General features: G+C 45.0%; 1 protein-coding gene across 1 annotated transcript; it reads left to right on the top strand.

Annotated features, from left to right (window-relative positions):
• The first annotated feature begins 8,642 nt into the window (after positions 1–8,642).
• LOC100274421 (PLAC8 family protein) lies at positions 8,643–11,995 on the top strand. Its single transcript, NM_001148780.2, has 2 exons — positions 8,643–8,821; positions 9,914–11,995. The coding sequence occupies exon 2, from the start codon at positions 10,082–10,084 to the stop codon at positions 11,777–11,779; it is 1,698 nt and encodes a 565-aa protein (NP_001142252.1). The 5' UTR covers positions 8,643–8,821; positions 9,914–10,081; the 3' UTR covers positions 11,780–11,995.
• Positions 11,996–13,628: the final 1,633 nt, after the last annotated feature.

Here is a 13,628-nt window from a genome sequence, read left to right as displayed (position 1 = left end):
AAGCCCGGTCATTTTATTGCTAAATGTCCTATATCTAGTGACAGTGACCGAGGTGACGACAAGAAGGGGAGGAGAAAGGAGAAGAAGAAGTACTACAAGAAGAGGGGCGGTGATGCCCATGTTTGTCGGGAGTGGGACTCCGACGAAAGCTCAAGCGACTCCTCCGACGACGAGGACGCCGCCAACATCGCCGTCACCAAGGGACTCCTCTTCCCCACCGTCGGCCACAAGTGCCTCATGGCAAAGGACGGCAAAAAGAAGGTTAAATCCAAATCCTCCACTAAATATGAATCTTCTAGTGATGATAATGCTAGTGGTGAGGAAGATAATTTGCGTACTCTTTTTGCCAACCTTAACAAGGAACAAAAAGAGAAATTAAATGAACTAATTAGTGCCATCCATGAGAAGGATGATCTCTTGGACTCCCAAGAGGACTTCCTAATCAAGGAAAATAAAAAACATGTTAAGGTTAAAAATGCTTACGCTCTACAAGTTGAAAAATGTGAAAAATTGTCTAGTGAGCTAAGCACTTGCCATGAGATGATTGACAACCTTAGAAATGAAAATGCTAGTTTAAATGCTAAGGTTGATTCTCATGTTTGTAATGTTTCAATTCCCAATCCTAGAGATAATAATGATGATTTGCTTGCTAGGATTGAAGAATTAAACATTTCTCTTGCTAGCCTTAGATTAGAGAATGAAAATTTGATTGCTAAGGCTAAAAATTTTGATGTTTGCCAAGTTACAATTGCCGATCTTAGAGATAAGAATGATATACTTCGTGCTAAGATTGTAGAACTTAATTCTTGCAAACCATCTACATCTACCATTGAGCATGTCACTATTTGTACTAGATGTAGAAATGTTGATATTGATGCTATTCATGATCATATGGCTTTAATTAAACAACAAAATGATCATATAGCAAAACTAGATGCTAAAATTGCCGAGCACAACTTAGAAAATGAGAAATTTAAATTTGCTCGTAGCATGCTTTATAATGGGAGACGCCCTGGCATTAAGGATGGCATTGGCTACCAAAGGGGAGACAATGTCAAACTTAGTGCCCCTCCTAAAAGATTGTCAAATTTTGTTAAGGGCAAGGCTCCCATGCCTCAGGATAACGAGGGTTACATTTTGTATCCTGCCGGTTATCCCGAGAACAAAATTAGGAAAATTCATTCTAGGAAGTCTCACTCTAGCCCTAATCATGCTTTTATGTATAAGGGTGAGACATCTAGCTCTAGGCAACCAACCCGTGCTAAGTTGCCTAGAAAGAAAACTCCTAATGCATCAAATGATCATGCTATTTCATTTAAAACTTTTGATGCTTCTTATGTGCTTACTAGCAAATCCGGCAAGGTAGTTGCCAAATTTGTTGGGGGCAAACACAAGGGTTCAAAGACTTGTGTTTGAGTACCCAAAGTTCTTGTTTCTAATGCTAAAGGACCCAAAACCGTTTGGGTACCTAAAATCAAGAACTAAAATTGTTTTGTAGGTTTATGCATCCGGGGGCTCAAGTTGGATACTCGACAGCGGGTGCACAAACCACATGACAGGGGAGAAAAGGATGTTCTCCTCATATGAGAAAAACCAAGATCCCCAACGAGCGATCACATTCGGGGATGGAAATCAAGGTTTGGTCAAAGGTTTGGGTAAAATTGCTATATCTCCTGACCATTCCATTTCAAATGTTTTTCTTGTTGATTCATTAGATTACAATTTGCTTTCCGTATCCCAATTGTGTCAAATGGGCTACAACTGTCTATTTACTGATGTAGGTGTTACTGTCTTTAGAAGAAGTGATGATTCAATAGCATTTAAGGGAGTGTTAGAGGGTCAGCTATACTTGGTAGATTTTGATAGAGCTGAACTCGACACTTGCTTGGTTGCTAAGACTAACTTGGGTTGGCTCTGGCACCGCCGACTAGCCCATGTTGGAATGAAGAATCTTCACAAGCTTCTAAAGGGAGAACACATTTTGGGACTAACCAATGTTCATTTTGAGAAAGACAGGATTTGTAGCGCATGCCAAGCCGAGAAGCAAGTTGGCACCCATCATCCACACAAGAACATCATGACTAGTGACAGGCCACTGGAGCTCCTACACATGGACTTATTCGGCCCGATCGCTTATATAAGCATCGGCGGGAGTAAGTACTGTCTAGTTATTGTGGATGATTATTCTCGCTTCACTTGGGTGTTCTTTTTGCAGGACAAATCTCATACCCAAGAAACCTTAAAGGGATTCTTGAGACGGGCTCAAAATGAGTTCGGCTTAAGGATCAAGAAAATAAGAAGCGACAACGGAACGGAGTTCAAGAACTCTCAAATCGAAGGCTTCCTTGAGGAGGAGGGCATCAAGCATGAGTTCTTCTCTCCCTACACTCCACAACAAAATGGTGTAGTGGAGAGGAAGAACCGAACTCTGTTGGACATGGCAAGAACCATGCTTGATGAGTACAAGACACCGGACCGGTTTTGGGCCGAAGCGGTTAACACCGCCTGCTACGCCATCAACCGGTTATATCTTCACCGAATCCTCAAGAAGACATCCTATGAACTCCTAACCGGTAAAAAGCCCAACATTTCATACTTTAGAGTTTTTGGTAGCAAATGCTTTATTCTTGTTAAAAGAGGTAGAAAATCCAAATTTGCTCCTAAAACTGTAGAAGGCTTTTTACTAGGATATGACTCAAACACAAGGGCATATAGGGTCTTTAACAAGTCCACTGGACTAGTTGAGGTCTCATGTGACGTTGTGTTTGATGAAACTAACGGCTCTCAAGTAGAGCAAGTTGATCTTGATGAGATAGGTGAAGAACAGGCTCCATGCATAGCGCTAAGGAACATGTCCATTGGGGATGTGTGTCCTAAGGAATCCGAAGAGCCTCCACATGCACAAGATCAACCATCCTCCTCCATGCAAGCATCTCCACCAACTCAAATTGAGGATGAGGCTCAAGATGTTGAACAAGAGGATCAAGAAGATGAGCCACCTCAAAATGACGGCAATGATCAAGGGGGAGATGCAAATGATGAAGACAAGGAGGATGAAGAACCAACACCGCCACACCCAAGAGTCCACCAAGCAATCCAACGAGATCACCCCGTCGACACCATCCTCGGCGACATTCATAAGGGGGTAACTACTAGATCTCGTATTGCACATTTTTGTGAACATTACTCGTTTGTTTCCTCTATTGAGCCACACAGGGTAGAGGAAGCACTACAAGATACGGATTGGGTGGTGGCGATGCAAGAGGAGCTCAACAACTTCACGAGAAATGATGTATGGCATTTAGTTCCACGTCCTAACCAAAATGTTGTAGGAACCAAATGGGTCTTCCGCAACAAACAAGATGAGCATGGTGTGGTGACAAGGAACAAAGCTCGACTTGTGGCCAAGGGATACTCCCAAGTCGAAGGTTTGGATTTCGGTGAAACCTATGCACCCGTAGCTAGGCTTGAATCAATTCGCATATTATTAGCCTATGCTACTTACCATGGCTTTAAGCTTTATCAAATGGACGTGAAAAGTGCCTTCCTCAATGGACCAATCAAGGAAGAGGTCTACGTTGAGCAACCTCCCGGCTTTGAAGACAGTGAGTATCCTAACCATGTCTATAGGCTCTCTAAGGCGCTTTATGGGCTCAAACAAGCCCCAAGAGCATGGTATGAATGCCTTAGAGATTTCCTTATTGCTAATGGCTTCAAGGTCGGAAAAGCCGATCCTACACTCTTTACTAAAACTCTTGAAAAAGACTTGTTTGTATGCCAAGTTTATGTTGATGATATTATATTTGGGTCTACTAACGAGTCTACATGTGAAGAGTTTAGTAGGATTATGACACAGAAATTCGAGATGTCTATGATGGGGGAGTTGAAGTATTTCTTAGGATTCCAAGTAAAGCAACTCCAAGAGGGCACCTTCATTAGCCAAACGAAGTACACGCAAGACATCCTAAGCAAGTTTGGAATGAAGGATGCCAAGCCCATCAAGACACCCATGGGAACCAATGGACATCTCGACCTCGACACGGGAGGTAAGTCCGTGGATCAAAAGGTATATCGGTCGATGATTGGTTCATTGCTTTATTTATGTGCATCTCGACCGGACATTATGCTTTCCGTTTGCATGTGTGCAAGATTCCAATCCGACCCTAAGGAATCCCACCTTACGGCCGTAAAACGAATCTTGAGATATTTGGCTTATACACCTAAGTTTGGGCTTTGGTACCCTCGGGGATCCACATTTGATTTAATTGGTTATTCGGATGCCGACTGGGCGGGATGTAAGATTAATAGGAAGAGCACATCGGGGACTTGCCAGTTCTTGGGAAGATCCTTGGTGTCTTGGGCTTCAAAGAAGCAAAAATTCGGTCGCTCTTTCCACCGCCGAAGCCGAGTACATTGCCGCAGGACATTGTTGCGCGCAATTGCTTTGGATGAGGCAAACCCTGCGGGACTACGGTTACAAATTAACCAAAGTCCCTTTGCTATGTGATAATGAGAGTGCAATCAAAATGGCCGACAATCCTGTCGAGCACAGCCGCACTAAGCACATAGCCATTCGGTATCATTTTCTTAGGGATCACCAACAAAAGGGAGATATCGAGATTTCTTACATTAATACTAAAGATCAATTAGCCGATATCTTTACCAAGCCACTTGATGAACAATCTTTTACCAGACTTAGGCATGAGCTCAATATTCTTGATTCTAGAAATTTCTTTTGCTAGCTTGCACACATAGCTCATAAATGTACCTTTGATCATGTCTCTTTCATATGCTATGACTAATGTGTTTTTCAAGTCTATTTCAAACCAAGTCATAGGTGTATTGAAAGGGAATTGGAGTCTTCGGCGAAGACAAAGGCTTCCACTCCGTAACTCATCCTTCGCCATCACTCCAAGAAAAGGACCTTGTCTTTGGGGGAGAGAGTAAAAGCCCAAAGCAAAAGGACCGGACTTCGTCTTTGGTATAATCTTAACTCATTTATTTATGACCAAAGGGGAAGATAGCACTTCGAGGGCTCTAATGATTCCGTTTTTGGCGATTCATGCCAAAAAGGGGGAGAAATGAGCCCAAAGCAAAAGGACCGCACCACCACCGATTTCAAAAACTTAGTGTTGAATATTTATCAATTGACTTTCCTATTGTGTTCAAAAAGGGGGAGAAAGTAGTATTTCAAAATAATGTATCAAAACCCTCTTGAACACTAAGAGGTGGATCTCCTTTAGGGGGAGTTTTGTTTAGTCAAAGGAAAAGCATTTGAAACAGGGGGAGAAAATTTCAAATCTTGAAAATGCTTTGCAAAATCTTATTCATTTACCTTTGACTATTTGCAAAAAAAAAGGATCTTTGAAATGGATTTATAAAAGAATTTGCAAAAACAAAACATGTGGTGCAAAAGTGGTCCAAAATGTTAAAAATAAAAGAAACAATCTATGCATATCTTATAAGTATTTATATTGGCTCAATTCCAAGCAACCTTTACACTTACCTTATGTAAACTAGTTCAATTATGCACTTCTATATTTGCTTTGGTTTGTGTTGGCATCAATCACCAAAAAGGGGGAGATTGAAAGGGAATTAGGCTTACACCTAGTCCCTAATTAATTTTGGTGGTTGAATTGGCCAATACAAATAATTGGACTAACTAGTTTGCCCAAGTGTATAGATTATACAGGTGTAAAAGGTTCACACTCAGCCAATAAAAAGACCAAGTTTTGGATTCAACAAAGGAGCAAAGGGGCAACCGAAGGCACCCCTGTCGTGGCGCACCGGACTGTCCGGTGAGCCACCGGACATGTCCGGTGCACCAGGGGGACTCAGACTCAAACTCGCCACCTTCGGGAATTCCCAGAGGCGACTCGGCTATAATTCACCGGACTGTCCGGTGTACACCGGACAGTGTCCGGTGCGCCAAGGGAAGTCGGCCTCAGGAACTCGCCAGCTTCGGGAAACTCCAACGGCTAGTCCACTATAATTCACCGGACTGTCCGGTGTGCACCGGACTGTCCGGTGCGACTCCGGTGCAACGGCTATCTCCGCGCCAACGGCTCTCTGCCGCGCATTTAATGCGCACTCTGCGCGCGCAAATGGCAGGCGTGCCCATACTGGCACACCGGACAAGGAACAGTAGATGTCCGGTGTGCACCGGACACCCAGGCGGGCCCACAAGTCAGAAGCTCCAACGGTCAGAATCCAACGGCAGTGATGACGTGGCAGGGGGCACCGGACTGTCCGGTGTGCACCGGACTGTCCGGTGTGCACCGGACTGTCCGGTGCGCCATCGAGCAGACAGCTTCCCAACGGCCACTTTTGGTGGTTGGGGCTATAAATACCCCAACCACCCCACCATTCATTGCATCCAAGTTTTCCACTTCCCAACTACTACAAGAGCTCTAGCATTCAATTCTAGACACACCAAAGAGATCAAATCCTCTCCAATTCCACACAAAGCCCTAGCGACTAGTGAGAGTGATTTGCCGTGTTCATTTGAGCTCTTGCGCTTGGATTGCTTCTTTTCTTTCTCACTTGTTCTTGTGATCAAAACTCCATTGTAATCGAGGCAAGAGGCACCAATTGTGTGGTGGCCCTTGCGGGGAAGTTTTGTTCCCGGCTTTGATTTGAGAAGAGAAGCTCACTCGGTCCGAGGGACCGTTTGAGAGAGGGAAGGGTTGAAAGAGACCCGGCCTTTGTGGCCTCCTCGACGGGGAGTAGGTTTGCGAGAACCGAACCTCGGTAAAACAAATCCGTGTGTTACACTCTTCATTTGCTTGAGATTTGTTTTACTCCCTCTCTCGCGGACTCGTTTATATTTCTAACGCTAACCCGGCTTGTAGTTGTGTTTATATTTGTAAATTTCAGTTTCGCCCTATTCACCCCCCCTCTAGGCGACTATCACATCCTCCGATGCTACTAGTCCTGAGCGCTTCATCACTTCGGAGATTGGGGCAGTTTCGGCACCTTCGGCCTCCTCCCCGTCACGAGTAACCCTAGCTGTGGAACACACTCTGGCCATCTGGTGATTGAATTTCTTGTTTTTTGAATGAAGTTGAAATTTTTTCTTAACTTTGCTGAAGCTCTTTCTCGTTACGAAGCTTGAGCAAAATAAATAGCTTCGGTTGTGGAAACAGTGAGCAAGCTTCGGCTTTGGTCAATATTTTGGCAGCAAAACAGTGCAATAGCAATAAATGCTGTGGTAACTTCATACCTACCCGTCTGTTTATATAGTGCCACAGGTGGGAAGGTGAATCGTCAAGGTCTTCCGCACCGGACAAACAGCCACCCGCACTCACTGAACGGTGGGCCATAGAGTCCGAGAAGGTGAATCGTCAGTGCGCGCATAACTGCTGCAGGATGAGGCCACCTTGTGCGTGGATTATTTTAATCGTTTCTCGCCAACGAGCTCAGGGAAGGTGTTTTTCGAATCTTTGGCATCCCGAAGCCTAGAAGACTTTTTCACGGATCAAGCTCGTTACGAAAAACGATCTATCATCGCGAAGGGGCTACTGTTGGGGGTATGCTTCGTAGCCGAAGATCCTAAAGAAAGAAAACACCTTCGACAGATCCTCTCAAGAGCAGCGCCGAAGCTATCGCCTATAAAGCTTCGGCATGGTGACATGTCTCAAGACGAAGGGGTGAACCGACTTAAAGATGAAATGACCTAAAAGACCCATGATATTCTGTGTTATTATTGTAGTCAATTGTAAAGGGCATAAATGTAATTATACACAGGCTGCGCCCTGTGCCTATAAATAGGTAAACAGTACCCCTGTACTGTTCACGTAATCTGGTAATCGCTGACACATTACGCTGGAATTATCGCTTTTTGCCAAGGCGAAGGTATAAATGTACCTAAATATTATGTTTTAATATTTAGGTCTGAATGATAAAATATATGAATAATATTATCTGTTTTTGTTATATCTTTCTCTAATGTTTTATATCTTATATCTTTTTTTACATTATTTCATAAGTCTGATCACGAAGGTGTGACCTTCGTGATATTTTGCTCATGGCCTTCGTCCGAAGTTCATTAAATCTTTGGGGAGATAATGCTTCAGCGGACGAAGGGCATTTAATATTTAACATTTTATGTTGCCTTGTTCTTAATTCATAGCATCTGAGAACAAGTCTCTAACAAGTATGATTACTTAAAGGTTTATTTGGTTTGAGATAGATTGAAAAGATCGAAGAAAATTAAGGGCATGTTTGGTTGGCTGACTAACTTGCCACACTTTGTTTTACTTTTCTGTCTAAATTTAAGGCATGTTTAGTTCGTTACCTCAATTGCCACACTTTGCCTAATTTTTTTTGCCTAAGGTTAGTTATTCAATTTGGTCGACTAACCTTAGGCAAAGTGTGACACATTTAGGCACAAACCAAACATGCCCTTAGTTTTTTAATTCGAACGACTAACCTTAGGTAAAGTGTAGCATAGTTAGCACAAACTAAACAGGCCTTAAATCTCTTTCTATAAAAATTTGTATTCCACGCAATCTATACAAGCCATAGATCTATAGATTTTCGGCTAGATCTGTGGCCTCTGGCCTGGCCTCCTGGGGTTGGCAGAACGCAACGCGGAATCTGAATTTTCCCCGCGGGCACGTTGACTCTAGCGGCGCTGGCGAGTCCAACCCTGTTCGCAAAAGGCGTCCCAAAACAAATGCCACTATGCGGCTGCTAGAGCGTCGTCTCCTTTCCTCCCCCAATCCGCCCTTTGGCTTCGCTGGCGGCGGCGGCGGCTGGGGAAGGCAGGAATCCCGGCCTTTGCTTGCGCGCCACTCCGGGCACCGGCTGCAGCTCGCAGGTGAGCACTCCCTCCTCCTCCTCCTCCTCCTTACTTACCTCCTTGAGCGCTGCTCCTGATGAATAATCGATGGATCGCTTACTCGACAGCATATCGAGCTCTTGGCCTGTTGCCTTCTTCATCCCCGCTGGAATCTCATGGATTGTTTGTTAAGATAGATGGCAATCGGTCGATTTAGTAGATACTAGTAGCTCTTTGCGTATGCTGTTTCCAAACACCTCTTCACATCAGTACTAGCACTGGTAGTACATAGATCAGTTTGGATTTCATGTTGTCTTTGGTGTCGGCTTCGAAGCAGATTCAAGTCAACCGAGTTCAATACTGACGGACATCATAAAACGGTAGAGCATCGAGCACGTAACGATTAAGATGTAGTTGGTCCTAGGGCATCCTCTATTTCTTTGTCTAGAGGAATATCTGTACACAGTTTCAGTTCTGTACACCTGTGGTTTGGTCGATATAACCATGTCCGACCAGCCTCATAATGTTCCCAAGGTATCAAAATTATAATTACTGGGATAGCTGAAAATATTGGAACTGGGTAGGAATAGCCGTGCATTTTGTGAAGTTAATTAATGCGACTACTTTTTCCAGGACAACAAGTTAGTAATCAACAAACGTGGATTGCACAACTCCTGAACGATAATTGTTTTACATAATACTTTGGAGATGTGTTTTTGTAGTTATTGAAGTTTGTCGTAAACTTTTGCATTGTTTCATTATTAGTTCTTTCTACTCCCTCCATTTTAAATTGTAATACATTTTGGTTTTTCTAGACGCATGTTTTTTTTTGTTGTTTGTCATGCACTTAGATATACACTATGTCTAGATATGTAGTACAAATAATGTATTTAGAAAAGATAAAACGTCTTATAATTTGGAATTGAGGGGAGTGCAGGGTTTCATTTATTATATGGTCCCCCCCCCCTCAGAAACTTCAATTTCATTCTTCCTTAGCCGTGATATTTCACTAAAATTAAATTAACACTTGCCTCAAAGAACTGCTTCTGTGCGAGCAAGTTATGAGTTCATATTAAATGGCTTTTAGTAACTGTCATTTCCTTTCTTTTGTACTGGTTCTTGTTTTTGCAGAAATGGTTAGCCAGTAGTATGTATGTGCATTCTGTATATATACAAGAGAGCAATCATTTCTTTGGAAAATGGCACTTCCACTCTGAGTGTTAAATAGGGTGCCTTACCCTGTGGAAAGGGGTTGAACTGTATCTGTAATCTGACACTCCACATCTCCAGCTGAACAAAATGGCCTCCAATGGTAATGGAAATCTCAAAGCTGATATTCAACAAGTAGAGTCAACAGCTTCAGATAATGTTCAAGGCGCAACAGGCGTCAACACTCTTGCCACTCAGGGTGTTTCACGAAATGAAAAGCGGTGGAGCGGGTTTAGGGATTTCTGGAATCGCCTTTGTACTGGCCCCAAGTTAAAGAAGCTTGGTCCCTCCACTTCGTTCAAGTTTCAACAGATCGCACTTCAACGTGATGAGTTCTCACGTTCGATCCATTCGGACAACCATGTTAGCCACGAGCATTTCCAGTTTATCCGGAAGATTAATTGGGAACAACTGTGGGTGATGGCTAGGAACTGGATAAAAGAGCCTATGAATATGGCCCTTTTTGTTTGGATTGCTTGTGTTGCTGTATCCGGTGCAATTCTCTTCCTTGTTATGACTGGAATGCTGAATCGTGTTTTGCCTAGCAAATCAAAAAGAGACACCTGGTTTGAAGTGAACAACCAGATCCTGAACGCATTATTCACGCTCATGTGCCTCTATCAACATCCTCAACGGATCTACAACTTTGTGCTTCTTTGTCGATGGGAGCAGCAGGACATCTTAAGGCTTAGGAAGATATATTGCAAAAATGGAACATATAAACCTAACGAGTGGATGCACATGATGGTGGTTGTGATCCTCCTTAATCTGAACTGCTTTGCTCAGTATGCCCTGTGTGGTCTAAACGTAGGGTACCGCAGATCTGAACGCCCCGCTATCGGTGTTGGTCTCACTATTTCTGTTGCAATTGGGGCTGCAGCATTCGCTGGTCTGTACAATATCATCAGCCCTCTTGGGAAGGATTACGACACAGAACATCCAGATATCGACCAAGAAGCACAGATCCATGCCACCTCAACCGAGAGCGGCAGACCAACTTCACGGCTTCAGTCATTCGAGAGGAGATACTCTTTCATCCAGAGCGACGAACGCCGTTTTGTGGAGAGAAGGCCTCAGTGGGTTGGCGGGCTAATGGATTTCTGGGACCAGATATCCATTGCGTATTTGTCACTTTTCTGCAGCTGCTGTGTCTTTGGCTGGAACATGCAGAGGCTTGGGTTCGGTAACATGTACGTCCACATCGCAACGTTTCTGCTCTTCTGCCTGGCGCCATTCTTCATCTTCGTCCTCGCAGCCGGCAACGTTGACAACGGATCCGTTCAGGTGGCGTTGGTGCTCACCGGACTTTTCCTGTGCTTTTTCGGTCTACTGTATGGCGGCTTCTGGAGGATCCAGATGAGGAAGAGATTCAACCTCCCCGAAAACAGCTTCTGCTGCCACAACCCGGACGCGTCGGACTGTTTCCACTGGTTATTCTGCTGCTCGTGCTCGCTTGCCCAGGAAGTCAGAACTGCGGATTACTACGATATCACAGAGGACAGGTCGCACACAGGGCAGGTAGTTGGTGAAAGCCACCGCATAATGTCCCCGTTGCAGCGCGAAGACGGTCTGCCTCTTTTCAAGTCGAGCCCAAGCTCGCCGTACAGGAGCGGCAACGTTAGTCCGTCGATCTTCATCCTGGAGAGCCCGTCACCGTCGGCCCCACGTAGGTCGTCTGGTTCGTCGCCTCAGGGTGGTGGTTCACCGACGATGGGCCATAGGGCGATGAAGGCGCCAGTTCCATCTGTTCTTCAAAGAGAGAGTGGACCAGATCATGCACAGGGGTGATCCAATGAAGCAGCTACCGCTTGCCAGCCCAATGAGATATGTATATTTTTGTAAAGGAGATACATCGTCGGCAGATATTTTTTTTCTGTGCTGTCTTTCTTGTTCGTAAGAAATGTATAGACCTTCGAGTTCTGTTGTGCATTTGAGCTCCGTCATGCATGGTTGCTTCTTATGTGAGGCACGATTATTGAAGAGACCTCTCGTTTGCTGCTCGGTATCTGCCGATGTGTTCATGATAACAGAAGTGTGCTGGTGCTGATAGTCTTACTCAACAAATAGTTCTAGTTCCTGACTCAGTAGTCTAGGATAATGCACAGGAGATTGCCAGGATATATCTCTGACGAGTTCGACATCGCCACCCACCCAAGGGAAGTATTTGATTCATAGAAAAATCGTTACCTGGGACCTGGTATATGATCTTTGGTGGGTTTTACATTCTTTAGTGGCAAAGCTGTTTACTTTAGAGCAGACTAGATCAACTGCTATCGTTGTTAATAATGAACTAGTCTACTGAGAGATTGCCTTGTTTTCTTGCGAGAACTTCGGAACTTCCTCTATTCTACTAGCATGAGTTGCCTGAGGATGTTGTAGATTCTTTTGTTGGAAGGCATTATGCTAGGCGCCAGATTTAGTTTGTTAAGAAGTAAAGTTAGGCAATAATTAAGGAGGCTTATCCTCCCGGGAGAGTTATCTTATTCCCTAGAAAATCTGTAATATGGTTAGGCACCTAAGCTATAAAGGTGGCCTTAGATTGTACTAGGAGATTATCAAAGAAGTTGTGCCTGTGGGTGCGGCTGCTTGATCACCCTGGCAGAACCTACGCCATCTGGTGATCTTAGCTCCCAGCCGCCACATAGGATACCCTATTCCCTGCGTTCTTCTACTCAATCCACCTTAATATCCCACCCTTCGTGGTGCACTCCTCCCCGCCCTGCGCATCGCAGCCGGGTTCACAACAATTTGGTATCAGATTCCAAAGCTGCAGCGACATCCATGTCCGGCAGCGACGAAGATCCTGGGAAGATGACTGACTCCGAGAAGCTGGACCGTATTCTGGGACACCTGGCCACAATGAACAACCGCCTGGACGCCCACGCTCAACGGCTCGCTCTCCTAGAACAGGAACCTGTTCAGCCGGCAGGATCACCGCTAGTGCCACCTCTGGCCGCGGCTACCCTGTCCACGGGTCCTGCCCTGGAGAGTCACGCAGGTGCAGAGCTTCCCAGTTCTGGCGCTTACAATGGCGGATTCGGCGGTGGTCGCCGAGCTCCACTGCACAGCAGCCACCATGATCGCTATGAAGACGGTGGACCACGACGACCAAATTTTACCTTTCCACACTTTGACGGTGAAGCTGACCCCTTGCCTTGGATCAACAAATGCGACACATATTTTCGCGGCATGGGCGTTCATCAAGATGAGCGGGTTTGGCAGGCATCCTTGCACTTGGAAGGCGTCGCAGCGGAGTGGTTTTATGCCCTGGAGCGTGACATTGGTGGCGTACTCACTTGGTCAAGGTTTATAGAATTTCTCCAGATGCGTTTTGGGCCACCACTCCGTTTCAATGGCATGGCTGACTTGAAAGCATTACAGCGCACCGGCACCGTCGAAGACTACACTCGACAGTTTTTAACAATCTTGTGCCGCTGTGATGACATGACTCATCGGCAGCAGACCAACATGTACACAGCAGGATTGGGGGAGCCCCTGCGCACTGATGTGGAGATGGAGATGCCAGAGACACTTCAACGGGCAATGCATTTGGCCCGAGTGTATGAAAGACGTCTGCTGCTATCTGCCAGCTCCAACACCACCTCATATCAGGCACTAGCAGCGCCATCCAAATCCC

The sequence above is a fragment of the Zea mays genome, chromosome 8, assembly GCF_902167145.1.
Source record: "Zea mays cultivar B73 chromosome 8, Zm-B73-REFERENCE-NAM-5.0, whole genome shotgun sequence".
NCBI lineage: Eukaryota > Viridiplantae > Streptophyta > Magnoliopsida > Poales > Poaceae > Zea > Zea mays.
Note: the sequence above shows the minus strand (reverse complement) of the source record. Positions and strands in the feature narration are given on the sequence as shown.